General features: G+C 38.0%; 1 protein-coding gene across 1 annotated transcript; it reads right to left on the bottom strand.

Moving 5' to 3' along the window:
- Positions 1 to 16: 16 nt before the first annotated feature.
- PRPF38B (pre-mRNA processing factor 38B) lies at positions 17 to 14,775 on the bottom strand. The gene is made up of 6 exons (XM_063298364.1): positions 14,324 to 14,775; positions 8,998 to 9,066; positions 7,140 to 7,291; positions 6,995 to 7,055; positions 5,002 to 5,225; positions 17 to 2,054 (listed from the first exon to the last, which is right to left on the bottom strand). The coding sequence occupies exons 1-6, from the start codon at positions 14,651 to 14,653 to the stop codon at positions 1,211 to 1,213; spliced, it is 1,680 nt and encodes a 559-aa protein (XP_063154434.1). The 5' UTR covers positions 14,654 to 14,775; the 3' UTR covers positions 17 to 1,210.
- Positions 14,776 to 15,367: the final 592 nt, after the last annotated feature.

Raw genomic sequence — 15,367 nt, 5'->3', positions numbered from 1 at the left:
TGGTGATAACCACAAATAAATTAATCCAGTCTTTATTCCAGATATTTCTTATACAGGCCACTAGAACAAATCTACCAAACAGATACGAACTTTTGTGATATGATTTATCTTTCAGTTCGGCATTTTGACATTATCTCACAGGTAATAAAATGTTTTAAAATTTTGCTCCCGTTGTTAGAGAAAAATTCTTCAGCTCAAGCAGTGATCACAAATCTTTGATTTAAAAAAACATTATGCATTAAGAAAGGAACACTATGAAGATGTTTTATTTTAAATGTCTCATTTATAAAAAAAATGATCTGACAGTCTGAAACTTAAGTCTATTTGACCTTATTGCCATCCTGCCTCCCCCAATACAGTCTCTTTCACCTTTGTTAGCCTAAAGTTGTTTCATGAATAACAGGGCAAGGGCATAACATGACAAATGAAAAACTTAAGATAATTTGTATTGAAAGAATCTTTACATGAACAATAAACACTAGCCAGAAAGTATATGTAGATATGGTACATAGGTATATCAATCTTAAATGTCCCTGTGAGGTAGCATTGACTACTACATAAATCTCAGCCAAATCTATATCCCTGCCTTAAATTGCTACCTCCTTTGAATAGTCTAATCTAATTATAACACATTCTTGAGTTTCACAATTAAAATGTGTTTTAAATGCGTTCCCAAGACAACAGTTCTAGAACTGCGACCTTCATGGATGTTGAATGCACATAAATATTTTAGATATAATACATGTTCAAGACCCATCCTTAAAAGCTTCTGCCATACTATTATGCAAAGCACAGCCATGCTAATGCAAAGATAGAAACCATAATTCCACATCTATAAAACAAAGTAGAATTAGTGGCAGTTTTATTGCCGTATACAAATTTAACCAACATGGCAACCATGCCAAAGGAATTAGAACAGTTTCAGGACATATGTACAGATTGTACATTTCAGAAACAGTTGAACATTTTTAAAAAAAATGCACAAACAGATTTGCATCATGAAATTAACTAAACAAATGGGCTGGAATAGTCAACGCTTTTAATGGGATTACAAAGGCACTTCCCTACTCAAAATAGGAAATGACAATCTGCAGCCTAGAGGGAGGTTGAAGAAGAGTGCTCATCAACTACTGCACAATCTCAATTTTAAGAAAAAATAAGCAAGATTTCAAAACATTTATAGGATTCAATGTGATCCACTTCAGAATATTTATACAGTCTCGTCTTTGTTTTTAGATTGTTTTTCTTGATTCTCTTGTTCTGTACTTTGGCTCCTCTGATGATCATGTTTATCTGAGTGGTCCTTATCACTGTGGTCATGTTTGTGGGAACGTTCTTTGCTTTTACTACGTTTTCGTGATCTTTCTTTACTAGGACTCAGGTCTCGTTTTCGAGACTTTTCACTGCTATCAGTTCTTCCTCTGCTTCTGCTTCTGCTCTGCTTATTTGATTTCTCTTTGCTTCCACTTTTGTGTTTACTTGACTTGTCTTTACTCCTGCTTCTACTATGCTTGCTAGCATTCCTACTTATACTTCTACTCCTATGCTTCCGATCCCTACTTCGACTCCTGCTATGCCTCCTCTCTTTTTTGGCATCTCTTTTTTCATCTTTATGCTTCCTTTCATCCTTTTCATCTTTGTGCCTCTTTTCATCTACTTCACTTTTACTTTTTCTGTCTTTTGATTTTTCTCTAGAATGATCTCTCTCCCTAGAGCGATCTCGTTCTCTTTCAACACCTCTTTCTTTGTCGTGGTCACGCTCCTTTCTTTTATTTCTTTCATTTTCTTTCTCCCTCTCCCTCCGGTCTCCTTTTCGATCACGGCTTCGGCTTCTGTGCCTTTCCCGGCTTCGCCTACGTTCCAGTGCTCGATCAGAACTTCGAGACCGTCGCCTCTCCCTCTCTCTCTCCTTAGCTTCACGCTCTAATCTTTGTCGCTCCCTTTCCCTTTCCAATTCTCTATCAAAACTGGATGAACCACGTCCTTCCCGATGATGACTTCTGCTTCTTGATCTTCTAGGTGACCTCCTGGGACTCAAGGACCTTCTTGGAGATCTATAGTAAAATGACAAAATGCTTCAGAAATAGAGGTTTTTCACCACAAAACTAAAGAACATTTAAATCTTTTTCATCTGTTGTGTTAATTGTCAATTTTACAGAATCATTTAAGGATCAGGTTTCTGCATTATTAATTTTATTATAGCTGATGCAATATATAAGAAAATGCACAGAGGCAGAGTGTAGTCCTTTGATCACCTTCGGGTTAGGATGCTTGTGAAAAATAATGCATTACATGGATCTTTCATATGATGCAATAAAGCAAAAGTGTATATTTAGGATATTATTATTATTATTTGTGTATCACCCAACTCACAATGAGTCTGGGTGGTTATTTATTTAATTTACAGACTTTATACGCCATCCCAATCAGAAGACTCTGGGCACCTTACATAAATAAAAGAACCATAAAATCAGAAAACTGTTATTAAGGAAATAAAGGCCAATAAATAAACTGAGCTGTAATGGCTCAGCTAACATATACATTATAATAGAAAAAAACTAGATGAAAAGGGGTTGTTTTCACTTCCTTCATCAGTGTTAACTCAAGAGGGGTTTATACTGGAGTGCACAAGCCATAAGACTGGGCAGCCACACAGAAGGCAATTTTCCTGGTCCCTTAGCTTCTTGAGTAGTGGGAATTTACCACATGGCTTCATGACTTGAACATGTGGGATGAACAGATTCTATCTGAATTACATGATCCCAAAGACAGTCAGGATCCAAGCTATTGAAAGGTTTGTAAGTAACAACCAGTACTTTGAACTGGACCTGGAAATCTACAGGTGACCACTCGGGTGATCAAAGGAGAATTGGATTTCACCTGTCAGCATATGGGCTGTCACATTCAGGGTCAGTTGAAATTTTTGAATAGTCAACAGCTTGAAGTAGAGCATGTTGCAGTAGTCCAATATGAGGTGATGAGGACATGACTAATTATAGCCAGACCATCCAGCTCAAAGAAGGCACTACGTGTTCCTCTAGCAGGCCACAGGCCAAGAGAATCCACAGTTCACAGACATGCTCCTTCATCAGTGCAACCCCATTCAAAGTCCAAGTCAGAGCATCTAAGAATCTTTCCAAACAAATGGTTGCAGATTCAACTTGAGTCTGTTTTGACCCATCCAGTCCCTGGTAACGTCTAGACACTGGGCAAAATGTTCTCTGCATTTCTAATGAGAGGTTTAATAAGATCAAAAGGGCTGCAATTCCCCATCCAAGTCCCATTATAATAGTTTACAATAAAAACAAGTATAGTGTTTGTCCAGATCGGCAAGGTCTAGATGAACTATTTCTTCTCAGATATTCTGTAACTGAGTTTCAACCCGTTTCTCCAAAACTTTCCCCAAACAAGAAGATTGGAGATCAGGAAGTTGTCCAATATTGCTAGATCTTAGGAAGGCCAGTTCTTAGCATATTACCACCTCCTTCAAGGCAGCAGGCACTATCTCCCTGATCTAGCCCCAAGTCATGGCAGGTCAAGTAAGCCAGGAAAGGCAGGAGTGCCTCCCACAAATGATGGCATTCCTGCTGCAGAGGACCTTGTCCAGATTATCTTGTCCACATGGTCACACAAATCCTAAGTAACCTTGCAGGATATTATCATCTCATCAGACTGTGCAAAGGGCACCAAGCTACTAGTTGTCATGATGGGCTCCGATTTAGAAGCAGAGACTGATAATGTGCAGCCAGCTTCAGATTCAGAGGGAGAGACTGACAACATGCAACTGAGTTGCTGGCAGAACTGCCACCTGAGCAGCTGCAGGCAGAGGAGGCAGGGCTGTCTGCACAGCTGCTGCCAGTCTCTGACGATGAAGAGGCTGAGTTGCCACCCACCCCAGCGCGAGGGCTCGCTGTGCAGAGTGTAGAGCAGAACAAAGGTGCTCTGTGAGGTTACTCACAAGGAGGGAGCCTGGCCTCCTAAATGAACCACACTAGGACTGCTCTTATTTAAGAAGAGCTATGAGCTCAAGCCTCTCTGTTGGTGACAACTGTTTGCAAACCCAGACTGTGCCTTTAGGCTCAAACCCGGGTGACCGTGACTCTGAACCTGGACTGGCTGACAACCTTGCTATGATGTTTTGGACCCTGGATTTTGCCTGACTACTCTTGTGCCTGCTTCCTTGGATTTTTGGATTATCTCTTAGGCAAGTTTGCTGGACTTGTGGGGACTTGATTTCTCTTTTGTGCATGTATGCGCTGGCATATACCTTTCACTCTGCTGCTTGCTACTTGCTTAATCTCGTAAGTTTGCAACTACCGCTTCATGTACTTGTGTGTGCTTGGTCTGGGACAGGACACTAGTGAATGCAAGCAATTTAATCTAAACTAATAGATATATGGAAGGGCCAGCAGCTGCCTTGGCTGGGTGTGCCTTGTCAGCAGCAGGAGGAAGAAGATGGTGACGGTCAGCTGGGAGTGGTAGGGGTAGCAGTGGCGGTAGAGTGCAGGGCAGTCAAAAGAGCAGAGATGAGAGGAAGTAGATGGGGGGAGGTGAAGTGCATGCTGTGGTTGTAAATGCAGCTGGGCTGCCAAGTGCCCAAATTTTGATCACGGGACCACAGGGTGCTGCAACGGCCATAACTTTGAGGACTGGCTGTTAACTACCATTCATTCAGCACCATCCTAACTTTGAACAGTTGCTGAACGAATGGTCGTTAAGTGAGGACTACCTGTATACTGGCAGGTTTTCAGATTAAATTTCACTTCAAGCATGAACATGTAATAGCTAGGTTCACTTATTACAACTAATCTACCATATGGGAATAAATACCAATCTTGCAGAATAGTTGAGTAACTGAAATAATCTGAAGTAATTTGGTATTTCAAAACAATATATTAATATTATTTGTCTTGAACACAATAGCAAAAAGTTAATGCGTTGATTATGCCAAACTACTGAAAGAGAATGATTAAATAATTATTTGTAAAGTTAAAGTATAACCTTGAACGTCTACGCTCTGCATGCCTGTCTACTTCTTCTACTCCCTCTTTGCCATCTTTCTTGATTTTTCTAGGTCTGGCTTTAATTTGTTGATCAATGTTCTTTTGCACCGGTACAGGAATCCTCGGAAATAACGTAGAAAACCATTCAAGCTTAGTAAGAAAAGAGCGCAGCATTTCTCCAATGGTCATCATGCAGCCACCACCTGCTTTCACATCAAGGTCCTTCAAAAAGCAAACACAAAACAGAACACACATTCTGATTGTGAGAAACCATCTAAAATTTATCTAGAAACAAATGCTACTTATACTGATCGCCATATTTGAAATATGATGGCTTAGCTGTTTTTGCTGATAATTAAGCTGTATCTGAACTTCATCTCTTGTACCTTTGCATTTTGCTATTACTGGCTGGAAGTTTGATTTAATACCTATGCATGCAGGTATAGACTATTCCTGCAGCCAGGCAGTAAATGATCCATTTCTTAGTAAATCAGGTTGAAATATTAGAATATTTGAGTTGTATTCTATTATCACATACTGTTATTCCATAAAGGAAAAGTAATTTGTTCTAAATCATCTGATCTTTTGAGGACTGTCGCCACAAATCAAAACTACAATTTATCCATATTTAGGATGACCATTCCTATCTAAAATGATCAGAAAAGGCTGTAGTACAAAATGGACTCTACCTAAATAGGAAGCAATAGCAAACCAACTGCCATGAAGCAGTGAGTTTTCTAATTTAGAGTTATGCAACAGATAAATAAAGTAACAAATAATTGGAAACGCATAATCCATGATGACCATTGTCTTGGAAAAGGGTCATTACCGCATGAAGGCCTTCTTGCTATGCCCTCTCACAGCTCAGGACATGTTAGTCAGCTATTGTCAGGCCCAAACCTACAGTGCAAGCACACAAGGAAAGTGAGATTTGTTATCTAAAACAGGAACAGAAAATCTGTATGTAAAACTGCTTGCACTCACACACACTTAAGTGTTCAGAAATACAGTTTTTCCAAACAAAATCGTTGCAAAGAGATCTAAAGAAGAAAACAACAAATTAGCTTAAGTGTAGTTCCTGAAAAGTATAGAGCATCAATGAATTCATAAAAACATTTATATTTAGGCAGATACATATAAATGCTTTCATATCTTCAACACTGGCAAACTGGAAAAGATGTTAACACATGAAAGTGATTCCTCTGTATCCCTGAAGTTTTAGTTAGTTGTGTGAAAAACGGAGAGCAAGGAATTGTCATGAACTAGTTATGGATAGGAACCAAGAATGTGATAATAAATAAATAAGCAAGCCAGCCAGTGGTGTGTGTGCACAAGTGTATGAATAAAGCAAAAACTATAGGTATGCAAAATCCATCTAAATCTCACTTTAAGAAACTGCATAGCCTGATCTCATAAAAGATTGTTTTTGGTACAGCTAGTGTAACTGAAAATATGTTCATGACAAAAGCCAAAGAAAACAGATCACTGTTGGAGAGAAAAAAAAAGAATTCAGATGAACTAGTACATGGGCACTAGAGGAAATTAACTTTTAAGTAAGTATCTGTGGAGCTCCTAATTACTACAGAAAACTGTTTTTTTTAAAGAACTGGAAGTTCAGTGGACAATTCTGCAAGTTAAAACATTTTGCTCTCTCTACTGGTAGAACAGAAGAGAACAGTCTACTCATCAGTGGATTGTTACTATCCCAATTGTATTATCTTCTTAAGAAGTGGCCATTCGTTTCTTCAAATCTTCACAACATACTGCTTCCCCCCCCCAAACCCTTTCTACTGGGTTTTGGGAAATGATTAGTTTCTAATAAAGTTAGAAAGCTAATCCAAGTTTGCACAGCATTAAGGATGAGAAAGTTTTTACTGCTTATATTTGCAGTTAAAGATTATTTTTGCATTTCATAAAATATAAAGTTATCTCATTTAAAATATCAGAAAGAAAAGAAAAAAGAAAACAAATTATTACCCTTGTTGACATACCTCCTCATCATCGAGAAAGGATTCAAACCAGTCCCATAAATCTTTTGGAGGTTGTGTGTACCTTGAAGTACAAAGAGATTGTATAAATTTAACAATTTCTTCTGTGGATAAAACTTAGTTTGTAATTAAATCTATCACTACTTACCTAATATACATGAATCCAAGAGCCCTAATATATGGGGAGTCTGTATGAGTTATTAGTCCCATCACTTGCTTACGGGTAAGCTTCAGGGTAAATAACTTGTACAAGAGGCAAAAGGCTGTAGACACTATACCTCCAGTTCCAACTCCTCGCACCTTTAGAAATGAGAAGAGGAAAAAAATATAATTCATTCAACATAGAAACAATATAGGTGAGCTTTTTCAGTACATAAATTATTTTCTGTGTTCAAAATTTTTAAAAAAGGAACAACGGATTCAGCTGTATGTAGTGCAATGGTTTCCTGAAACTGAAAAACCTCACCTTCGTTGATGAAACAGCATTATTGCCAATCATTCAACTGTGACTAAATGAGCATGTGCTACTGATAGATTTTCTAGATTAAAAAAAAAAAAGACTAATTTTTGAATCCCTATTTTAATAGACAAAGGAATTTCAAAAATTCCTACAACAGCCTAAATAACTAAACAAATTGATTAGAGAAAATTGAACAAATCTATTATATGTTAAACATAACACAATTTATGTTAACATTTTAACTTTTATTTGAAAATGATACTTTGGACTATTTATAAATATTTTAATGCATAATAATCCAATGAAATGCACTTGCCTTACATTGTTTAAGGAAAAAAGAGGTATTTATTTCTTTATTTAGGATTATATGGCTGCCCATCTTATCATGGTGACTCTGGGCAGTTAACATCAGATTAAAAACTCCATATAAATAAAAAACAAAAACAATCAACATATAAAATCTATACAGGCAGTCCTCACTAAACAGTCATTCATTTAGTGAATGTCCGCAGTTATGATGGTGCTGAAAAAACTGACCTATGACAGTTCCTTGCATTTATGACCATTGTAGTGTCCCCATGGTCATGTGATCATGATTCAGGCTCTTAGCAACCATTGCATATTTATGACAGTTACAGCGTCTCGTGGTCACAAGATTGCCATTTTCGGCCTTCCCAGCCAGCTTCTGATAAGCAAAATCAATAGGGAACCATGTGATTCGCTTAACAACCACATTGTTTGCTTAATGTCTATGCAAAAATGGTCATAAAATCAGGTCCAGATTTGCTTGACGACCACATTGCTTAGCAACCTAAATTCCAGTCCCAATTGTGATAGTTAAGTGAGGACTACCTTTAATAACCACCAAGATAAAAACAGTTCTAATAATCTAAGAACTCCCCATGGCTCTAAGTAACCATCTACCCCCATGCCTGGGAGGACATCCAGATCTTTAAGGCTTTTTGAAAGGCTGTGAAGAACAGGGCCAATCAAGTATCTGGCAGACACTGCAACAGAAAAGGCCTATTTACTGGTTCCCACAAGGTGACATTCTTAAGAAACACAGCACTGGAATGTTTTTGGCTTCACATATTTGAAAAGCATGAATTGACAATATATACGTATAACTTGCCTGCACGTGTGTTCCTATTAGAATAAGGAATATTGGTGTATGCATAGTGTTTGCTATATTGGGCAGTAGTATTCTAAGTGTTCCTTCTTTACAAAACTGAGAACCTACAATTTAATAAAAACTACCATTTGATTAAACATAAAATGCATATTAGCACGGCATTTATCATTAGAAGGAAAGATTATCTTTTATACTTTTAATCTCCATTACAACAATAAATATAATTCAAGGAAAATCTCACTCTGAAATAAAAATATGTCCTACGAGTCATCAACAAAGCTTTTAATGGATTGATCTACTAATGAACTTGATGAAAGCTTGCAAACCAAAGTTTTTGTATGTTCATTTTGAAAAGATTAACAACTATTTAAAAAACCCTTTCCAAAAATGTAGAAATCACGTACTTCTACTTACCCCTCCGCACATCCCTGTTTGACCTGCAGTTTTTCTGCTTCCCTTCTCCCAAGGTTCAACATGGGTAACCTGTAAACAAATAACCAATTAATGAAATCTACCACAACTTTGTATTTACATTTGATTTTCTCCTGTCTGACACTATTTAGTTAGAATTTTATCTTCTGATTAAACATGTTGTTTCAATATTCCAAATTGTAAGAAATTTGGATATGCCCCAATTACTATAAATTCTATGAAAAAGCAATAAAAAAGAACATCACTAAAACCCTAAAATTATCTAATGCAACTCACTACCACATGATGCAATGGTGATTATCAATTATTACACTGTCCTTTGTTTCAGCAAACATCAGATCTTCATAAATAAAGTGAATATAATTGCAAAACACTGATTAGAGATTGGAAGTTTCTTAAACTCTTATAAAGAGGTTTTAGCATTTTAAGTGATTAAAAAAAAACACCAAATGAAAGGTATCAGTAGCAGTCACAGCTTTAAGCTAATATTCTGTTAATGTGCTTGCTAATGGCTGTCTATGAAAATGAGAAATAAGTCCTATTTAGTCCTATTCTGCAGATAGTATATATGAACAGAACACATAACATACAGAAGTCATTACAACACTTTCTAAAACTGCAAAGAAAAAGAAATTCACTGAAGATGGGACTTACAGGAGCAGACCCAAACAAAGAGTTATTTCTATAATTTAAGGGATGGGGAAGAGAAAATGAAAGGAAAAAAACAGAACACATTCATGCAGTCCTAAGAAACTTATTCTTAATTTCCTCCTCCACTGAGTGAAGAAGGCAGCAGGCAATAAAATAAGTTTCATTTAAATATCTGAATCTGGAGCACACTGAAGTGTGTAAACAACATTTAACAATTTCTTTTGAATAATTCGTTCTAAATCAAGAATTGACTTGTTAACTGCAAAAATAGGAAACATTGTTTTCTTTCAAATTTCAGGCTATGAACAAACATATATATGTGCCCACTGTTGAAATAAAATTTTAGTAGTTAATTGCAGAAAAATTAACCAAGATAAATTGGTAGTACTGTTTGATGATGGTGATGTTTGTTCTCCTCTCATATTATCCAAATATCCACATTTAATTGATTTGGAGCTGATTCTCTCCTAATGATTTCATCTTTGTATTTGCTCTGGCATTAAATAAAATGACCAAATTATTCTCCAATTCTCAAAAAGCTCTTATATACCGCCACTTTCACTTTTTTTTTGACAAATATACATTCTTCACAAAAGACCACATAATATCTAACATTTTCTACAAGCAGGTAGTGTATCTTAAAATTTCTCAATCCATTTCCCCATGTTTAGCAAACATTCTACCAAAGTATATAAATTCATCTACTTATTCTATTTGTTCACTCCATTTCCCTTGTCAAAATAGCTTGGTCTCTGATGTATGAATTTTCAGATCCATATTTACTTACTTGTTGCATTATATTATCAATATGACATTCACTGCAAATCATTCAGACTTTCAGCCAACAACACATCAGCTGCACAAAAACTACCTTTATATTTACATCTCCAACCAATACACCTCTGCCATCACAATAATTTCTCATAGATTTAATTATAAACACATTAAAAACCAAAAGGATATCACATACCTCTGCTCAACGTTGAACCAATTGCTAATCCATTTTTTTCACATATACAATCATATACCAGACTTATTATATTCAACACCCAACACTCAACTCCATACTTCTCCACAACATTCCATAATTCAAGCTTATTCAATTTATTATATGCCTTTCTAAATCAACAAATGTATAATATACTTCGTTACTTGAGTTCATGTATTTCTCAATGACCTGCTGAAATGTTGCTGATTGTCACCTTGTGTATTCTTTCAATTTGACTTCTGCCAGACATCTTCCCAGGCATGTTTACCAAACAAAATCTCCCTGTAGTTTCTGCATTCATTTTTGCTACACTTCCCATTGTATATGGGAAATTCTTCCAATTGTCAGGCACAGGTGCAGCCTTCATGCACACATTAAGCAAACCATACAAACAATCCATCCATCAGCAAACTACATCCATAGTTTAACATTTCTCCAGCTATGCCATCTAAGTCTATAGCCTTACCATTTTTCAACATTTTCAGGTTCTCCTTTTCATCATCTAGGACATTAGCATTTATAGTACTTGTTTCAATTCTATTCTTTGATATACTATTGTCATTCCAATACAAATCTATAAAACTCTCCTTCCAGCACTCCATCACTTTGGCTTCAGCCCAAATCATTTCATTACTTTTAATTCTGTTCGTTTAGTTCTTTATTCCTCTTTACCCACTTCCAATGTTTTATCTGCAGAAAAATTGTTCTGTATTTTATTAACTGAATTTATAAAGTCACTCAACTCAAACAATGTGACTCCCGGCCTCTTTTAATCTAAATGTCCCTTCTTTTGGAGCATTATTTGCAACTTAAACGAGGAGACTTCAAGTCCTAGGCCTCCCTTAGACATGAAACTTGACTAGGTGACTTTTTACCAGTCACACACTCTCAGCCCAACCCACCTCACAGTGTTGTAGCTGTGGGGAAAACAGGAGGCAGGAGTATTGCGTATGTTCACTGCTGACCAAATCATTGAGAGAGAGAGAGAGAGAGGACAAAAATATAACAACTTTTGTCTGTATAGGGAATCTTTCATCTTCATTTTTGCAGCATTCTTGTATGTGTTTTTTCCTTATCCACAGCATCTTCCACTTCATCATTCTACCAAGCCTTCTTTTTCATATTGCCTATTAAAATAACTACTTACTTCTGTGGCACCCTGCCACAGAATTTTTTTGTGTTCAAAATCACTTCTGCATTCTGTTTCCTTACATTGATTTTCCATTCATCTGGTGGGAAGGCTAATCTCTCTTCTAATAGTTTGTCATATAGAATTTGTACCTTTTCTTCCTCCAGTTATGCTTTCACTTCTCTTTTCTTTCATGTCCATTTTCCTCCAAGATCCCATTCCTGACACTACCCAAAAAATGGTCTATCCCACATTCAGAATCTCTCATCACACTTGTCCCCTTTGCTAATTCCCTCAATTTTTTATCATAAACAAATAATTAAGCGTAGGTTTAAGACATGTATCTGAAACATTTTTCTATATGGATACTTACCAATCACCATTTTCATTCGTTCTTGGGCTTTCAAATGGCCCAGGTTTTTTGTACTCACTTTGTTTCATTCTCATGTATTCATTATTTTTTCCTATAAATGTGTACTTTTATACGTATCTACAACAATCTGAATACCAACTCATCCTTTGACATACATCTTATCCTTTCATTTCATAATTAAACTACATCTTTACTTCCATCAATATATTTATTCATCAACTCCACCCAAGACCACCTTGATTTATTAAACCTTCCCCTTTTCTCATAGATTCACGGACAAACATTGTATCTATTTTTCTTTCATTGTTCATACTCTTTAACATCCCAAGTTGCAATCATCAACATGATGTGGTTGTCACCAGATGGGCCCAAGATACGGGCCTCTGCCACCCATCATGGCTTTGATCCATCAAGACTTTCATACAATGCTTTTCAGTAAGACAGAGAAGGTGTCATCTAGGTCACCAACCTTAGCTGTAAATGTGCCACATGCGGCATTTCCTGGTGAAAACGGAACAAATGAGTTTTAACTGATTCTGACCAATAGTGCCATAAGCACATTCACAAACCCAGATTTGTCAAATATGTTAGCATAATTCTATGGAAGCTAGGATCTCTGATTTAGAGATTATCCTGCAAGCCAATATGTTGCCTGCAACTTAAGAGATATATGCAGTGTACTGACACATACTCAGGACATTCAGTTAAAAGAACTGAACTTCATGATAGAAAAATGCCAAGATGCAATTCCTCCTGTGTAAGGCTAATACAGTAGTTCTGACTTCTTCATGTTCTGAAGGTATGGATAAGCATTCAGAAAATAGAAATTAAAAGGCTCACCTGACCCACAGTTCAGCATACAATTAAACACTTTTTGCAGCTAATCACAGTTATTCAGATTAGATTATGAAAAAAAAAACTTAGTTCAATCTTTGAATGCCCCCTCAAGGATTAAAGCTTCTTAATTTAGCATTGTATGTGAATGTGAGTAAATGTTGTCTGAAATCTACTAAGTCGTTAAAGATAAGGTTAGTTCAAATTCTGGTGACTTTATGGACACATCTATACAGTTTTCTTGGCAAAGATAAGAAGTGGTTTGGTATTCCTTCTTTTTGAATTTCTAGTCTATTTTTTTTATTTCCTAGTAATAGTTTATCTAAATTTTAATCAGGTCTGTATTTTGCTTTTCAAGATCAGCTAAAGTCAGACAGATGCTGCATCCAGCTAGCCATTATAATTACATAATATGAAATAAGAAAAAAAAAGAATGCTAGAAGAGCATTAATGGAAATATGAAAGAAGTGATGGCAGAGTTGAATTAAAGCAACTTCACACCCATCAGAAAAACCTAGAATGTTAGCACCTAATCTTAATGCTAGAATTACTAGTGCAATCCTATCCATATGTAAATAAAACCAAGTCTCACAAAGGTCAGTAGCATCTTTTTCCAGAGAAGCAGCTACAGAAATGAAACAACAATCAACTAATAAATACCAGTCAACCACAGTGATATAATAGTACATCAGGTTGCAGACTTTTAAGTGTTTTAGACCAGGAACTCATTCATCCATTAAACTCATCATGCAGCTTGATTCAGTCACACTTCTCAGGGTAACTACTTCTCATGACTGTTGTAAATTTAGATTCTAATATGCTCTATCCTGAATTTCTGGGAAGAAAAACATAAAATTCCTCAGTAGTCTCACTGTTTTAGACCTTGTGGAAGCAGCACAGAATGAAAACGGTATTAATTACCACTTTTTTCGTTCCATGCATTTTCTGTAAGATTACGTTTCAGTAGATATAGGTTTCAACACAGAATCAGGGATAATTTGTTCTGAGCCACCCACTCCCAATTAATATAAACATATTTGGGGTTTGGAATCAGGCTGGGAGAATTACATCTACATTTTGTAGGTTTAGCTTGCCCCTCTTGTACAAACACACCGGTTTAAGGCCTCCTCCGTTGATTTCGAGACAGGGAGGCAGGAAGGAGCGGAGGAACAGTCCTTTTCTAGCCTCTTTCTTTCAGGAGGAAGTGGGAAGGGAGGCCACCCAACTCGAAGGCCGGAGATGAACGTTTGGCCTCGGAGAGAGGGTTGTTTCGAGGATCGTTAGTTTCATCCTGTTCTCCAGTGGCCTATTTCCTTCCCCGTCGCCCGCTCACCTTGAAATAGATCTCGTCGACCACCTCGTGGTAGGTCTTCAGCTCGTAAAGCTGCACCTTGAAGTAAGGGGACGAGAGGATGTTGGTGAGGATCATGGGGTTTAGGTTCATGGTCTTTTCGTTTCCCCACAGAGGCAGAGCGTTGCCTTGCTTGCCCGAGGCGGCCGGCTTGGGGCCCGCGCTCTGGAGCGGTAACGGAGGCGACAAAACGGTGCCGGCCTGCGGATTCTGCTGCTGCTGCAGGACCCCCTGGTGCTGCTGCTGTGGCGACTGGTGCTGCGGCGGCTGATGGCAGTTGCCGGGGCCCACGAGAGGACAGTTATTGGCCATAGCGGCACCAGCGAAAAACAAGTCGCTGACACCGAGGGAGCGGGCGACAAGGCCGCTCGAGTAAGGCGGGCTGAAGCCTTCCAGGTTGAACGCAGTCGAGCTCCGCCAACCGCCGACAAGATGGCGGCTCCCGCGGAAATGACCAAAAAAATTCCTTCCGGGACTGAGACGGCCAATCGCAGCGGTGGCAGGGAGGGGAGGCGGTTGGGCTGAGTCTCTGCGTCACCTGCGAGGACGGTTCGGAAAGCTCTCTGAGGAGAAAGGGGCGCGCGGCCTCGGCTCGGAGTCTCTTGGGCTGGGCTCGGAGAGCGCGCGAGGTCGAAGTGCGCTTGGCTGCTGCTTGGGGAGGGGTGGGGAGGACCCAACCGCCCACATATGCAAGGCCTGGCATTTAGTGTAGGTCTAGAATGCTATTGGATTAATTGGAAACCACGCTGTATACCCAGTGGGTGTGCTTGCAGGAGACGTTGTATTGCAAATTGGCTGACCATATGTTAGCCTAGGGCGCTACGTAAACTCAGCTCGGACTGTTAGTTTATGGTTCTGTCTGTTAAGGAAATCCAGCACACTGACAGAAAACTGTAGTGCAGGCTTAGATGATGTGCAAACTCGCATTTATTTTAGCTTTTTAGCAAAGCCTTAACGGCGCTTGACTGACAGGCTTTTTTTTTAATGATATTAGAAAGGTCCTATTTTTAAAAAGGCATATATAGG

Source organism: Candoia aspera, chromosome 3 (assembly GCF_035149785.1).
Source record: "Candoia aspera isolate rCanAsp1 chromosome 3, rCanAsp1.hap2, whole genome shotgun sequence".
In the NCBI taxonomy this organism is placed as follows: domain Eukaryota; kingdom Metazoa; phylum Chordata; class Lepidosauria; order Squamata; family Boidae; genus Candoia; species Candoia aspera.
Note: the sequence above shows the minus strand (reverse complement) of the source record. Positions and strands in the feature narration are given on the sequence as shown.

Excerpts from the sequence above, each read along its gene's own strand:
- PRPF38B (XM_063298364.1), bottom strand. The coding sequence starts at position 14,653 with ATGGCCAATAACTGTCCTCTCGTGGGCCCCGGCAACTGCCATCAGCCG. Across the intron at positions 7,056-7,139 it reads CTTGGATTCATGTATATTAG|GTACACACAACCTCCAAAAG; the intron begins GTAAGTAGTGAT and ends TTGTACTTCAAG. Across the intron at positions 5,226-6,994 it reads CCTTTCTCGATGATGAGGAG|GACCTTGATGTGAAAGCAGG; the intron begins GTATGTCAACAA and ends TGCTTTTTGAAG.